General features: G+C 33.7%; 2 protein-coding genes across 2 annotated transcripts; both read right to left on the bottom strand.

The window, feature by feature from the left end:
* Window positions 1–4,325: 4,325 nt before the first annotated feature.
* LOC132171115 (E3 ubiquitin-protein ligase AIRP2-like) lies at window positions 4,326–7,996 on the bottom strand. Its single transcript, XM_059582344.1, has 5 exons — window positions 7,725–7,996; window positions 5,672–5,834; window positions 5,495–5,561; window positions 4,924–5,158; window positions 4,326–4,811 (listed from the first exon to the last, which is right to left on the bottom strand). Exons 1-5 carry the CDS (start codon window positions 7,814–7,816, stop codon window positions 4,601–4,603), a joined length of 768 nt encoding a protein of 255 aa, XP_059438327.1. The 5' UTR covers window positions 7,817–7,996; the 3' UTR covers window positions 4,326–4,600.
* Window positions 7,997–9,438: 1,442 nt separating this feature from the next.
* Window positions 9,439–12,335, bottom strand: LOC132172313 (oxoglutarate-dependent flavonoid 7-O-demethylase 1-like). Its single transcript, XM_059583790.1, has 4 exons — window positions 11,904–12,335; window positions 10,693–10,940; window positions 10,002–10,326; window positions 9,439–9,909 (listed from the first exon to the last, which is right to left on the bottom strand). The coding sequence occupies exons 1-4, from the start codon at window positions 12,153–12,155 to the stop codon at window positions 9,643–9,645; spliced, it is 1,092 nt and encodes a 363-aa protein (XP_059439773.1). The 5' UTR covers window positions 12,156–12,335; the 3' UTR covers window positions 9,439–9,642.
* Window positions 12,336–14,733: the final 2,398 nt, after the last annotated feature.

Here is a 14,733-nt window from a genome sequence, read left to right as displayed (position 1 = left end):
TAAACACATTAATTAATTAATTATATACAAAAACATTAATTTGTTTCATAGGATTAGAAAAAGAGAGAGAGAGAGAGAGAGAGACGTACCAGCAGAAGATGAGTATCGAAGAAAAAAAAAACAGAGGATGTGTTTAAGAAGGAAATCTGATGGGAATTGAAGAGGTTTCTTTATAAAAAATTTAAACTTAAATATGAATTATTAAAAAAAAAAAAAATTATAGAAGTTTTTCTGTATTTTTGTTTATTTCAGATTTAATTTCAATATCTATTTTCATAAAAAAATTTAAAATTAAATCTGAATAATGAAAACAACTACACAAAATCTTCTGTATTATTTATTTATTTATTTATTTTTTATAGCACGTACAAAGGCTAAATCCAGATTTTTTAAATTTAAATTAATGTGAGATTTTAGTGGCTAATACTTCTGAGCTAGTCGTGTCTGTTGACAACTCCTATATAATTATATTACCAATCATCTATTTATGGTAAAATCATCAGTTAACTAATTAAGGCTTGCCAAAAAGTATGTGATCAATTCTGAATCCAAATGTCCCCCCTATATATATATTCGGATTCTTTTAGAATTGTTTTCCAACTAAAAGCAGGGGCTCTCCACTCTCCAAGTGTTTTTCTAGTGTTCTTCTCCTAGTCATAGTAAATATTATTTTCTAAAAATCGTGTAAGAGAAATAAGAGCCATTTTTTTTAAAAAAAATTTAGAAAATAATATCCACCTAAGAGTATGAGAACACCAGAAGAGTACCATCATTTCCCTTTTAGGGTATAGACTGAGCTTGAGAAATTTTCAACTTACTTAATTAGAGAAAATATTTTTTCTTTGTTTTTTTTAATATATATATAACAAAGAAAAAAGAGTTGATTTAGTATATGAGTATGATATGTGGGATCTATGACTTGGGTGACATGATGATTAACCCAATAATAAGCATATATAACACTTGTTTCTTAACTCTTTTTCATTGGTTTTTGTTTTCAAACCAAAATATTAATAAATAACCATTTAAAATAATTTTCACCTTTATGTCACATTAATATATATATATATATATATATATATATAAAGCAAAGAAATAAAAATTGAATAACTTCAATTAGGTCGGGTGTAAATGCACCCTCCAATAGGAGCAGATAAATAAACGAAAGTCAAACCTGAACCTGAAATAAGCATAAAAAAGAAAGAAAAAAAAAAGCAATAGATCATGCCAATCTTAAAAATTAGTAAATAAACGACCTCTCTAAAAGGTAATTTTTTTTTTCTTCCAATTAATACTAATTCTTATTTGTTGGATTCTTGGTCTGCCCTACAAATTTGACTACTATTGGATGGCATAAATTAAATATGCTACCCTCAATTTTTTTCTAGAGAGAGAGAGAGGGTTGAAGTGAAAGAATGATATGCGGTTGAATTTTATTAATGTGTGGGATCTATGAATACATTGAATAGGGTGACATTAACCCAATAATAAAAATAACAATTGTTTCTTTTACAGTTTCTGATTCCAACTCTGACAGTATTTAATTCTATCTTCATTTGTTGTTAAAGCTGAAGCGATAGAATTACTGTTAGTGTCTGAATCAGACACTGTAAAAGAAACAATTATTATGTCTACTACTGATGGTTATTGTTTTCAAGTGGGGGTCAGATATGTTCGGCTTAATCTATTATTCTTTTACTTTTTTAAGATCTCACACTCTCTCTTTATTTCGGATTAAGAATGATAAATATTTCCTTGTAACCCTTTCCCAATTTTAATTAGAAACAAGAAGCATAACAATTATTTCTTAATGCTTTTTCATTTTTTTTTCTTTCTTTCTTTATGTCAAAATTGAAAATGTCTTTGGCCATTTATCTTTTTTTTTCCCTCCTCTTTCCTAGTCATAATCTAAGTACTTTCGATATCTCTTTTGTTGTACTTTCTAGGAAGTAGGTCTCCACGCACCAATGCTGGACAATGACTTTGGATGACGTATTCACATGGTGACATATTTTCTTTTCTATGAGAAAATATGAAAACATTTTTTTTAAAAAAATTTTCAACTGAAGCAGGATGTGGTCTTGTAGTTGAACTTGAATCTTCTCACGATTTGCCTCTCAATCAACCCATAAGGCCGCCAAACAGGGACAAAAAATAATAATAATAAAATAACTAATAGTCAGGAAAAACCTACAAATAAAAGTAAAACTCAAATGCAAAATAGGCATATCAAAAGAGCAATAGATCGGACCAACTTTGAAAATAAATAAATAAACGATCTCTCTAGAAGGTAATTTTAATGTGGCCAACTCCATTCAAGTCTTTGCGTTAGTTATTAATTTATTTGGTGACACGCTATGTTCTAACTAGTATGGCGATAATATCTCTTTTTTAAAATATAATGGTGATGAATACACAAATGCATAGGCGGAACTAGAATTTTATGTGAGAGGGGTAAAATTATATATATATATATATATATATATATATATATAAAATTAGGGAGTAAAAAAAAAATAATTTTAAGGGTTCATCTCATAAAAAACATAAAAATTTAAAGGGCTTTTTAAAAATTTAGTAGCCCCCAACCCAAAGGGTAGTTCTGCCTGTGTGCAAATGAGACTAATTACTTTTTTTTTTTTTTTGGATTAAAAATCATATTTTAGAATTCTTGAATATTTGCACTACTTTTATAATTTATTAGCAACCAATTAGAGTTGGGTAAGATCATAAAGTTCAAGCTGATCACAATCCCAATTATGACCCAATTGCATGAAGCAAACATGTAAATGAGGGAACCGAATTCTCTCAATTTCATTTGAAATGGAGGGAATCTTGTTCTGTAAATGAGACCAAAGTAGTTAACCGCTTGAATGTTTTAGATGCAAGCAGATGAATACAATGACAATATCACCATTCAATGCTCCAACCTTGCATAATTTATTGTTCTCAGTAGGTAAAGGATTCACCAAAAACACTGAAAGTATCAAACTAAGGGCCTGGTTGGTTTAGCTGTTTCAAAACACAGTAAATGAGAATTGCAGTTCGGCCTTTAAAATAATGCTTTTTTTAAAATGCAATCCCTTGCAATTTAAAAAGGTAAAAAGTTTAATGTTTTCAAACCACTATTTTTTTTTTTTTTTTCTTTCAAACATACTCCCAAATGAATCACTTTCAGCATGACATGACATTCAGGTTGGGCCTAATTTATGTTTTGGCTGTATTAGGTGGTTGATGCTTATATTTATGTTTTGGCTGTCTTTGAAGGATACATGTTGGATCCAACAGATTACAGGGTGTACATGATGGTACATAGAATGATAGAAAAAGCTTTGTATGAGATCAATAGGCATAAGTGGAGTAGTCATCAGCAAACTGGAAAGTTCTAGATTCCTCAATTTAGTCAGATTTTGTTAACAAAAGAACTGGGAGCAAGAAAGCAGAGGAGAAAACTATTTGATTTTTCCTGTTTAAGCTGCAAGGCCAAATTTGTTGAAACAAAACAGAGTTAAAAAAGATCAAGAGGAAAACTAGCACCAGTCACAGAGATAGAAAGCAAATCATATGTATTCTAAATTTGCCAAGGAATTTCTTAGTTCTTTCTTAGAAACTCTCAATCTTAATTTCTCTCTAAACAATTTTTTTTCCCCACTTTCTAAGCACCTCGAGCAGGAAGTAATAGAGGCAACCAAGATTATTACACATAAATCCCTAGATTACACAGGTAATTTAAGCAATCAAGTCACAGCAACATGAAGCTTCAGAAGACTGTCAAGAGTACACTACAAACTACAAACTACAACATTTTATCAAGTACTAACTTGACAATATGAGATGAAACTTTAGAAGAAGGATTGATTTGATGCTGAAGCAGTTATTCTGAGAATGGACTAGCTTCCTGCAGGTGCTGCACACGTACAAGGCACTCTTTTCACAGAAGAGGGCAAATATGGAGAAAAAGAGAGGCACAGGGAGAGATCATATGAAAGTTCCCCCTTTCTCTAATAGTATAGATAATAATAATAGAGGCACAGGGTTAAGAATAGAATATATAGCACATGCTCAAATTGCAAGTATAAATCAAATTGCAGGTGACACTTGAAAATGTGTTCACTAGCACATGTTTAACATATAAATACTTCAACAAGGTAACTCATCCTTGTGCTGTGATACAGGGCAGCACTTACACAAAACATCCAGAGTCACTCTCAGAGAAAAGATTTGTACCACCAAAGCTAGTAGCCTAATCAAAAGAATCAATCCAGTTGTTTCATCAGCATCACTTGGTACACTTGGTAATAATCCATTCATCAAATTCCAAGAAATAAACTAAGACGCATACATTGCTTCAACAATACAAATGGTCTTCTCAGTTTAATGCAAGATATCACATCAGACCTCTAGTGAAATCTCAACAAATGAACACCCAAGCAATATCATGCCGGAAAGAAGTGCATTTCAATATCAGCAATTGGGTCTCTTACACAGCATATACATTATTCTGCAAACTATGAACTGGGAGTGAAATTTTTTATGTGACAACCTCAGCAGATTATGTGCAAATGGCTTTTTCTGTACACCATTCTTCTTATCTATTAGATTAAAATAAGTACTCATAATACATTAAAAATAAAGCATCTGGGATATCCTCAGGGAGGCTGTTTATAAAAAGATGGAACCGCAATACATCCTCCTTCAACACAGTTTGAGTCTCTACCACATCATTACTGCATGTCAGAACCCATAAATCCCCTGAATTAACTCTCTTTATTGTTCCCCGGCAGAATGGGCAAGATTCTGATCTTGTGTTCCTGTGAAATATAAAAGGAAGGGAAGGGTGCCAACTCTTAAGAATTGCTGCTTCTCGCTAAAATTCACAGTGAAATAAATTGAAAAGAAAAGGAGGAAAATAATAGGAAATACCAGTTATGGTAACAATTGATGCACATGGCATGACAGCAGTTTGGCAAAACCATTTTGGTGCAAGGCTCCAAGCATATCCCACACTCATCTTCTCTCTCCAAGTCCAAATCTGAAAGCTTTCTCTTATCCTCTAATTTCTTACGGACAACCATCTCCAAGCCATGGACATCCTCATGAGTAGTTTCAAATTCTAATGAGTCAACATGGAGACGCTGAAGAGATGGTAATATAACAGCTGCAGTTATTGGTAAGGGGGGAATATGAATAAGTGAAGAAAAAAGACAGCACATGAATAGTATGTTATTATACTCCAAATTTCACATGATCTAAATTTTGAAAGAATAATGTATCTTTCTGAATAAATTGGTTTGAAACAAATATTAAACATAGCAGGCTAATTAGATTCATAGAGATTAATAATTAATGCTCAAAATACTAAAATGGAACCATTAAAATTTTGAAAAATACACACTCATTTTGTAAATTATATAAAACAAAGGAGCACTTCAAATCTTTGTATGATGTCCAAATGCCATCTAGTACAACAAAGGATTTAAGATGGTTTACACACTGTAGAATTCTCTGATGGTAGCTTTCCTTCCGCATGAAGAGATATTTGGCTTCCCATCCGCACACACCTAAATAAGAAAGAAATTAACAAACATACCAAATTTCCCAAAAAAAGAAAAGGCACCATCTAATGGTCTGATTTGCATAGTAATGCAAACTTACAGAAGTAGAAACTAACCTTAAATACAACTACTTGAAAAAGGTTTAAATAACTTGAAAGTAGACATGTACATGAGCAATCAATCCATTGAAGCAGAAACAAGAAAATGGGTGCCAAGTGATTGTAAACCAATTTCATTTGAAAACAAGCGCCACCCTTGCCTCTTGAAATAGAAGCTGCCCTGCATACATATTAATCCAGACAATAAAAAAAATTCCTCATTTTTAAAAATCATAAATTGGTCTATCAATTCGGTGACCATGCTAATGCTCAATATCTCACTTGTAATTAAATAAAGTAACACATAACAATATTAAGAGAAAGTAAGGACACGTCGAGTATGCACGGGTGAGTAAAACAGGGTATGTCCCACATTAAAAAGTTGTCAAAGCGTGAATAATTAATGTAACATAATTGAGTCCAAACCCATAGTTTTAAGTTTTTGAATTGAATGATGTTTCAATACGCTATATTATGGTTTTACAAGTAGACTCCCTAGAATATTAATCTCCCCAATGGTAGTATCCGAGCTGATGGGTCGGTAGGAAATGTTCGTTGCAGCATCTATATGGTGTCCTCTATAGGGTGATTGATATGTTCTCACCCATTGTAGAATGGAGTGTTGCCCTCTTGGTAATGAGCATGATACTTGGTAAAAGACTTCTATTTGAGTGAGAGTATAGTTGATGTGGTGATGGACTTTTATGTGAAAGGATGATTGTCGAGTATATGTGTATGAGTGACAAAAGGTTAAGCCTCATATTGAAAAATTATCACAAGTTTGAGCAGTTATTATAATATAACTGGGTCAAAACCCATGAACTTAAGCTTTTGGCTTAAGTGGTGTAATCAAGTATAAGTGTATGAGTGACAAAAGGTTAAGCCTCATATTGAAAAATTATCACAAGTTTGAGCAGTTATTATAATATTACTGGGTCAAAACCCATGAACTTAAGCTTTTGGCTTAAGTGGTGTAATCAAGTATAAGTGTATGAGTGACAAAAGGTTAAGCTTCATATTGAAAAATTATCACAAGTTTGAGCAGTTATTATAATATTACTGGGTCAAAACCCATGAACTTAAGCTTTTGGCTTAAGTGGTGTAATCAAGTATAAGTGTATGAGTGACAAAAGGTTAAGCCTCATATTGAAAAATTATCACAAGTTTGAGCAGTTATTATAATATTACTGGGTCAAAACCCATGAACTTAAGCTTTTGGCTTAAGTGGTGTAACAATATGTTATACTATAGATATCGTCAAAAGATTATCCAAGCTGTTAATGTCCTCAACAGAAAATCTCTATATCTGTTAAAAAAATTGATAGTATACACCATTAAATTTGAAAGGGGTCCAGTCTAACACTACTCTCACTATTGACATTGCGCCTCCCGCATTGCAGATTTTCTGCAAAACCTAATTGGTTTACATAAACCAGTCATTTGTGACCAATAATGGAAATTCAGGATGAAATCATAGCCAATATAGCAGTTTTATCCTTACTAACTAATCAGAGGAATTGCAGTATTTCTTGAAAGGGTGACCATTACTCACATGAACATTAAAATGCACGAAACGAGGGAAAGAGATTCAACATAATCAAGCATGACTAAAACAGTATAATGTACAGGTATCACGTACACATTCCATATAAACCGAAATTGGAAATTCTTTCTAAAATGCATTAAAAATCAAATTTCTTTTTAGTTTTATTTTTATTTGTTAGAGATTAATCCTTTAACAGGAGAACTAATATAGAAAAAAGAGAAGGAAGCAAACTCCTAGTAAGTCATGCGACCTTTCTGGGATTTCCAGCGCATTATAAGTAAGTTTCAGCATCAAAAAAGGGAGGTAGAAATGGAAAACACATTATTTGAAAAAAAGAAAAGAAAAAAAGAACCCACAACCAATTCGCGAAAAAAACGAAAACCCATTAATGCCAGAAGCCCCGTTACTAAAATTCACAGAAACCCAGTTAAAATTCGCACTTCAAACAAGCCCCAATTACAAAATTAGAAGGAAATAACGAAAAATAAACATAAACAGAGAGCGAGAGACAGAGAGAGTACTCACAGTACGTTGGCATGCTGAATATCAGCCTCAAGAACCATGAGGGACTCTTGATAAGAAGGCCCAGCCGCAAGCTGCTGATAAGAATCAAACATACTTCTTCAAAGTGGAATATACAAAACCAACGCACAAAGAGAGAGAGACCCAGAGAATGGGGAGTTCTATACTTCTATATACACAAAAACCACCATGGAAAACGTAAATGAGGTGTTTGAAGAAAGAGACCAACGAAAAGGTCGTTGCAGTCGAGAAGAAGACGAAGAATTAAAAGGTCCTTTTTGTGTTGCCTTGGAATTTGAATATGATTTCAATTTCTTTTTGTTGTCCAATTTTTAAAGTTGACTTTGTTGCTTTGACCGCTTTCAATGGGGTTTGGTTATGGTAATTAATGAGTAGGTGTGTCTGCTTCCTAATCACTAATCAAAACCCATGTACATGTATTTGGTCAGATAATAAATGAATGAGTAGGACCCTTTGCTTACTTACTACTATAATCAGAAATGCAGGGTCAATTCCAATTCAATAAATACATTTTGCATTTTTCCCATATTAATTTTATTGTATATTCTTTTTACTATATACATGGTATACCCAATTACCATGGGTGGTTTGGGCTCAACCATAGGTCAATTGGACATGATTGTTACAAGGCAATTTTCTCAAATGTTTTGACATGATTTGCAAACTTGACACGAAATTATAGGATTTGGGTTTGTAATAAATAAATTGACAAGTTTATACGATTATATATATTTTTTATATAATAAATACATGTTGAAATGGGTCAAACGGGTTGTGTTCGGGTCGAACATGTTGCGTTTTGGTCTAACTAGGTCAAATATGTATGAACAAATTCATCAAAATGATGTTGTTTTGAACCATTGGCATAGGGTTTAGTTTATGTTATTTGTGATGATGCAAAAGATAGGAAGTTTTAGAAATGAAATAACCATATAGAACCCTAGAATTTAAATATTGGAGGCTGTAAGTTTGTTGAAGGGAGATAATGAATTAGAGTGGAGGTTGTGTCATGTAATAAATCTGGGAGTTTGAAAGTGGTAACACACAATAACCATACAGTACCCAATAATTACAGTACTGAAGATTGTATTAAGCATATTCAAAGCCTAAACTTTATAGTTTTGGTTGAGCTTTGTTATTTTGCTAGTGCTACTTTATTGGATTTGGCATTCCTGTTGTGTTTTGGGTTGCTGGAATGTGGAGCCATTTTGGAGCTGGTGCTTGATGCTTTGCTGAGGTTTTGGTAGTTCTACTGATGCTCTGTTTCTTTTGTTGTTTTGATGCAGATTTTGGTAGCATGCGGCTGATGTCTTTTCTTTGTGAGTTGTTTGTTGTTGTTTAGCCAGAAGTAGTGTTTTGTACTCTTCTATGTTCTTTCCTTTGAGAGATTTTTTGTTTTGGCTTTTTGGCTTTGTAGCCTGTTGGCATTGAGTGTTGCTTTACGCTTGGATTACCTGCTAAAATAGCACACATTTGCTTTACCCTAGTGTACTTGTGTATTGTTGAGCACTTCTATTTATATATGGGCCTCAGCTAGCCCAGTTCAAATCCAGCATAATTAAAAGAAAATCTACTCTTAGGCACAAGGGAATAAGAGCCCAGTATGACTTGAGCAGCTTAGGGTATAGGCTGCCGAAACCAAACTCAACTTAGGATAATGATCATATTAAGGCTTCGTTTGTTTCGACGTAAAATATTTTCCGTTGGAATCATAAGTTCTATTAAGCAAAACAAGCATTTTTGTCATGAATATGTGTTTGTTTAAATCTGGCTTGCATATAATCCAACCAGATTGAGCATAGGAGCCACAGGCACTCTTTACACAATAACTTTCATGAAATTTATTTCCTTAATTATAAAGTACTGTAGTCATTGAGTTTTTATGATGAAAGGGTTAGTCTCAAGAGCCATTTTGTTCTTCATTCTGGATCCTCAATGCATCAATGTAAGACTTCCCATCGAGTTTGCGTGTGAAAAGCCTCTTGAAGTAATCTACAACACCTATTCTTTGGAATAATGCTGGTGTTTCTGGGGTAATAAGGCTTGGGGCTGGACCCAAATCTCCTTCCAGTCTGGGGCTGTAAAATGTGGCCATAGAGAGCCTTTCCTTTACTGAGTTAACAGTAGCCCTATGCTCAATGCTGCGGTATATTCCATTGGTCACAATCTGCAAAAACATACATGGAAAACACATAAGAACAAGTCTTGGTAACTCAAACATATGTTTGATTCTAGAAATCACATAAAAAAGAGACTTACCTCCAAAATGTCTCCTATGTTGACAATAAAAGCATTAGGGAGGGGTTTAATTGGCATCCACATCCCATCTTTTCTGATCTGGAGGCCTTCCATTTCATTGAGTTGGAGAAGGATTGTTAGGCCGACGGCGTCGGAGTGAGCGTTGAGGCCAATGGCAAGCTCCGGTTGCGGACACGGAGGGTAGTAGTTCATCCTAATTGACTGCCACCCATCTTCAAACAGGTTCTTCATGTCATTATATTCCATTCTAAGAGCTTTTGCCATAAGTTCAAGGATTTTCATGGCAAGGTTTTCAAGCTCTGCTGCATAAGCTTCTAAGTCATCTCTGCATGAGGTGATGATTTAAGATTAAACATGCAGTTCTTCTTGTCTTTATTTTCCATTCTTAAACATAACAGTTCAAGAATTTTCATGGCAAGGTTTTGAAGCTCAGCTGAGTAGGCTTCTAAGTCAACTCTGCATGTGATGATTTAAGATGTGCCTCAAGTGTTTGATCATGGCAGCTCAATTCCAATAGAATGCTATTTATTAGACTATTATACGACTACTAGACAACTAGAATGATGTACCAATGAAAATCAATCATTAATCTAAAGATTATTTTCACTGCCAGATCATCAATGTATTTAATAAAAACGCTTCATGGGAATCGTGTGTGTGAATGTGAGGGAGAGAGAGAGAGAGATGGGACCTGAATGGGAGGGGGAGCTTGGGGAGCAAGTGGGGCTTCCTCAAATGGGTTGGAAGGGTGACAAGGGAGAACATGTCTCCCCAATCAAGCTTTTGCTCATCAGAAACAACAAAGGCCTGACCAAACCCCTCCAACTCTCCTGGTTGTTGCCAGTACTTCTTCTTCTCTTCTATTGGCAGCTTAAAAAATTCTTGAATGTCTAATTTCACCTTCTCCAACAATGAAGTGCTCACCCCATGATTTATTAACTGCCAAAAAAAAACCACATTTCCAATTTTTACTTTTCAAAACAATTATATCAATAGTTTCCATAATTAAAACAAAGCTTATATATATCCATCCATTTAGGATGAGGGATTGACCAAATTGCAGCCAACCAAGCAATTAATAAGAGAGCTCCAATGGGATTCATTTGCTTGAGCAGCCAATCCCAGCCAAATCAATTGCAATGGCTGAAATATCTTTTCTATGAAATAAGATCCCCTTCAGTTCAAAAGAACGGGAGAGGAGCCGGTTAATTATAATAAGAGGATAAAATGATCCAAATAAAAAGTTAAATTACTATTTTACCCTCATGTTATTTCTGAAAATTAATTGAAGAAAAGACAAGTCGAACAAGGAACTTTTTGGTTCAAAAGAACGGGAGAGAAGCCAGTTAATTATAACATGAGGTTAAAATAATCCAAACAAAAAGTGAAATTACTATTTTACCCTCACGTTATTTCTGAAAATTAATTGAAGAAAAGACAAGACCAGAATACTAAAGATCCAATCCGCATATTGGTTGAACGGGTCGGTCACCATATGTTGGACTCTCAAATCGTTGACATGCTTTATGGAGTTTGGGAATTTGATTCAATTGATCACTTTCGTCAGATTTTAAAGATTAAAAAATATAAAATGATGTTTATACTCTTAATTTTTTTTATTATTATAAAATTCTAAATTTACCGTTAATTTTAAATTAAAAATTTTTTTAAGAAAAATCGAAAGGTAGTTTAGTCTTTTTAAGCATTTTTGTTAGAAGTTAGTAGCTAAAACTAATCAATGGGGTAAATTAATTGAAATTGAAAATTCATGAGTATAAATTAAAAGTTTTTGAATTTTAAGAGTTTCCCAAAAACTGTAGTTCATGATCTAAAATAAAGTTTCGAACGTCAAAACATTTTTACAAAGACAGAAGTGGCAGAGAGTGAAAGAGAGATGATGACCTGGAAGAAACCCCATTCTTTGCTTCCATGGTGCAATTTCTCCAGCTCGGAGTCCATAAATTCCGGTGAGAAAAGCTTTTGCATATCGATGACCGGGACTTGGGGTAAAGAAGCTGTGGAGTCGGAGATGTTTGGAGGGTCCTGATCGGAACGCACATACCGCGGCGGCACTGTCGCCGTTGTCCCCTTCGCCAGCTCCTGAACACAGGGAACGGGGATAGAGCTCCCTAACCATGTTTTTTCTGATTCCATAGCTCCAATAAAGAAAACCCACAAGGCAACAATTCTTGAATTCTACCTATTATCAATGAATACACAATTGCTTCCATATATATATAACGTGGCCGATCGAGGCCATGAATAAACAACTCTGTTTTCAAATACCAGAAAAAGTTAGACTTCCTTGAGCCGGATGCAGTATGTCAACAGAGAGTTAATTGGGGGGCTCAATTATTCTTCTTATCTTATCATAAATAGACTATTTAAAATAAATCATAAATACTCTTATAAGTTTCAATAAGTAATTTTATAAATTACATTTTTACTCTACAATTATTTCGTAATGCGGCTAACATTTAAATTAGTCATTATTTTAATATATATATATATATATATATATATATTTTTTTTTAAGAGTTAGTTGTCACATCAGTATTATGAGATAAAAATGTAATATATAACATACGAGTAACGTTAGGTACATATGTCTCCAAGGAATAGTTCAATCGGCAGTAAACCATGCATCATGAAGCGGAGATCATTAGTTTGAATCCCTTCTCTCTCTTCTCTTGTCGGATATTTTTGTTGTACATAAAAGTTATATAGCCAACTAACTCTTAATTTTTTTTAAAAAATTAATGTTTGATTGATCGTGATGTAAGCACGGCCCCCTTTGCATCTGCCATTGGGTCTACATCAATAGAATGGAATAAAGTAGAATATGTGTGTAAACGCAATTTAGAGTTTGACCCTAAATTTAATCTCTAACAATCAAATAAACAATATAAAGAAACCTTAAAAGTCTACTAATTCACTAGATCCAATTAGTAAATAAATCGATCCCAAATTAATTATTCTCCAATGATCAGCATATATAAAATATAAATATCAACTCGAGGGACACCTGCTAATTTTAAAAATTATATGGAGGGTTGAATTTAGTGAAAGAATGCATGAAGTTTCATGCACCGCACTTACATATTAACATAGCCTACTTGCCCTACTCCTACGAAAAATTGCATTTCACTTTCAACTTCTTTCCTTTCTAGAAGAGGGGTCTACCACCTTCTAGAAGTCTTGTCCCATCGGAATATGACTTTTCGACTAAAAATTATGAAGTTTTTATTTTTTATTTTTTTTACTTTTATGTGTGTTTAATTGACTTAAGAGAACGAGTGTACAAGCGGGTTATGGTTTTGGTTATAATTTTAAGGATAGATGAAAGCGGTTAATAATTGAGGAACCAATTACTAGAATTTTAAGGATTGATGAAAGCGGTTAATAATCGAGGAACCGATAGCCAGTAATCGGTTTATAATATATGATATATGTTAAAAATTAATTAAGAATAATAATAATAATTAAAATTGGGTTTTAATTTTGGTAAACATTATATAGGATTTGCTTGTTTGCTGTTTGATTGCAAATACTGCCAAATGCGATGGTACATATTAGCAGTAAAACATTTGTGGCATTTTTAGTTGTTTGACGTAAGGATTTGTGGATGCATTAATTAGCATATGTTTGTGTGATTATATAACAAAAAATATTTGCTTATAGGCCTTAAAAATAGGCTAAAAACATTAAATAAGGCCCAAAAGTTTATTACTTGAAAAGTTATAGGGCTTTACAAGCGGTTATTGGTTAAAATTGCTAACTGCAACCGCTTAAGGGGGTTATTGAATTTTAATAACTGCAACCGCTCCACTTAGGCGGTTAGCCGTTATTAAAATCAATAACCGGCGGTTTTTTTATATGCAAAATAATTGCAACAATTTATGAGTTTTTTCCTTACTTTCTCAACAACTACAAACAGGGCAGTCCATAAACTAAAAAATATAGACAAAAACTCACCCAATTGTGATCATCAGCCATTCAGCCTATGAGACAGAGATGATGAGAGAGAGGAGAGACAGAGGGAACAAGAGAGAAGAGATACAGAGAGAGAGGGACGGGGACGAGAGACGAGAGAGAGGGACGGTGCCGCGTGAGACTTGAGCCATTAGAGAGAGTTTGAGACAGAGAATATGATGATATCCTAATGTATAAATCTGACTGAGTGAGTGAGTGTTTGATTTCCTCCAAAACGACGCCGTTTTGGAGAAAAAACCAAAACGGTGTCATTTTGATGTTATATTTTAAATATAAAATATAAAAAATATACATTTATATTATTATATATAAGGGTAGGCGGTTAGCGGTTATTAACCGTTTTTTCCTATCCTTAAAACAGCTAATCGCCCCACCCTAAGCGGTTATCAGTTTTTAATAACCGCCTACCAAAGCAGTTATGCGGTTAGCGGTTATAAGCGGCTAGTAGTTAGTGGAGTGGTTATAACCGCCCCGCTTGGACACCTCTAAAAAGCGGTTAGCGGTTAATAACCAGCCTTCAATAACTGTATAACCGCTAGTTGCGGTTAACCGCTAATCGACCTAACATTTGTAGTTACTTAAAAATGATAACCGCCTAAAGCAGTAGCAATTAAGAGAGAATAACCGCAACCATATCCATTTGTATACCCAAACTTAAGGGTATTGTGTATATGTTACATTAAATAACGTAAATAAACTCACAAGAACACCTTAATTTATGTAGTTTCTTCAATGTGAT

Source organism: Corylus avellana, chromosome ca2 (genome assembly GCF_901000735.1).
Source record: "Corylus avellana chromosome ca2, CavTom2PMs-1.0".
NCBI lineage: Eukaryota > Viridiplantae > Streptophyta > Magnoliopsida > Fagales > Betulaceae > Corylus > Corylus avellana.
This window is presented reverse-complemented; position numbering and strand designations above follow the sequence as displayed.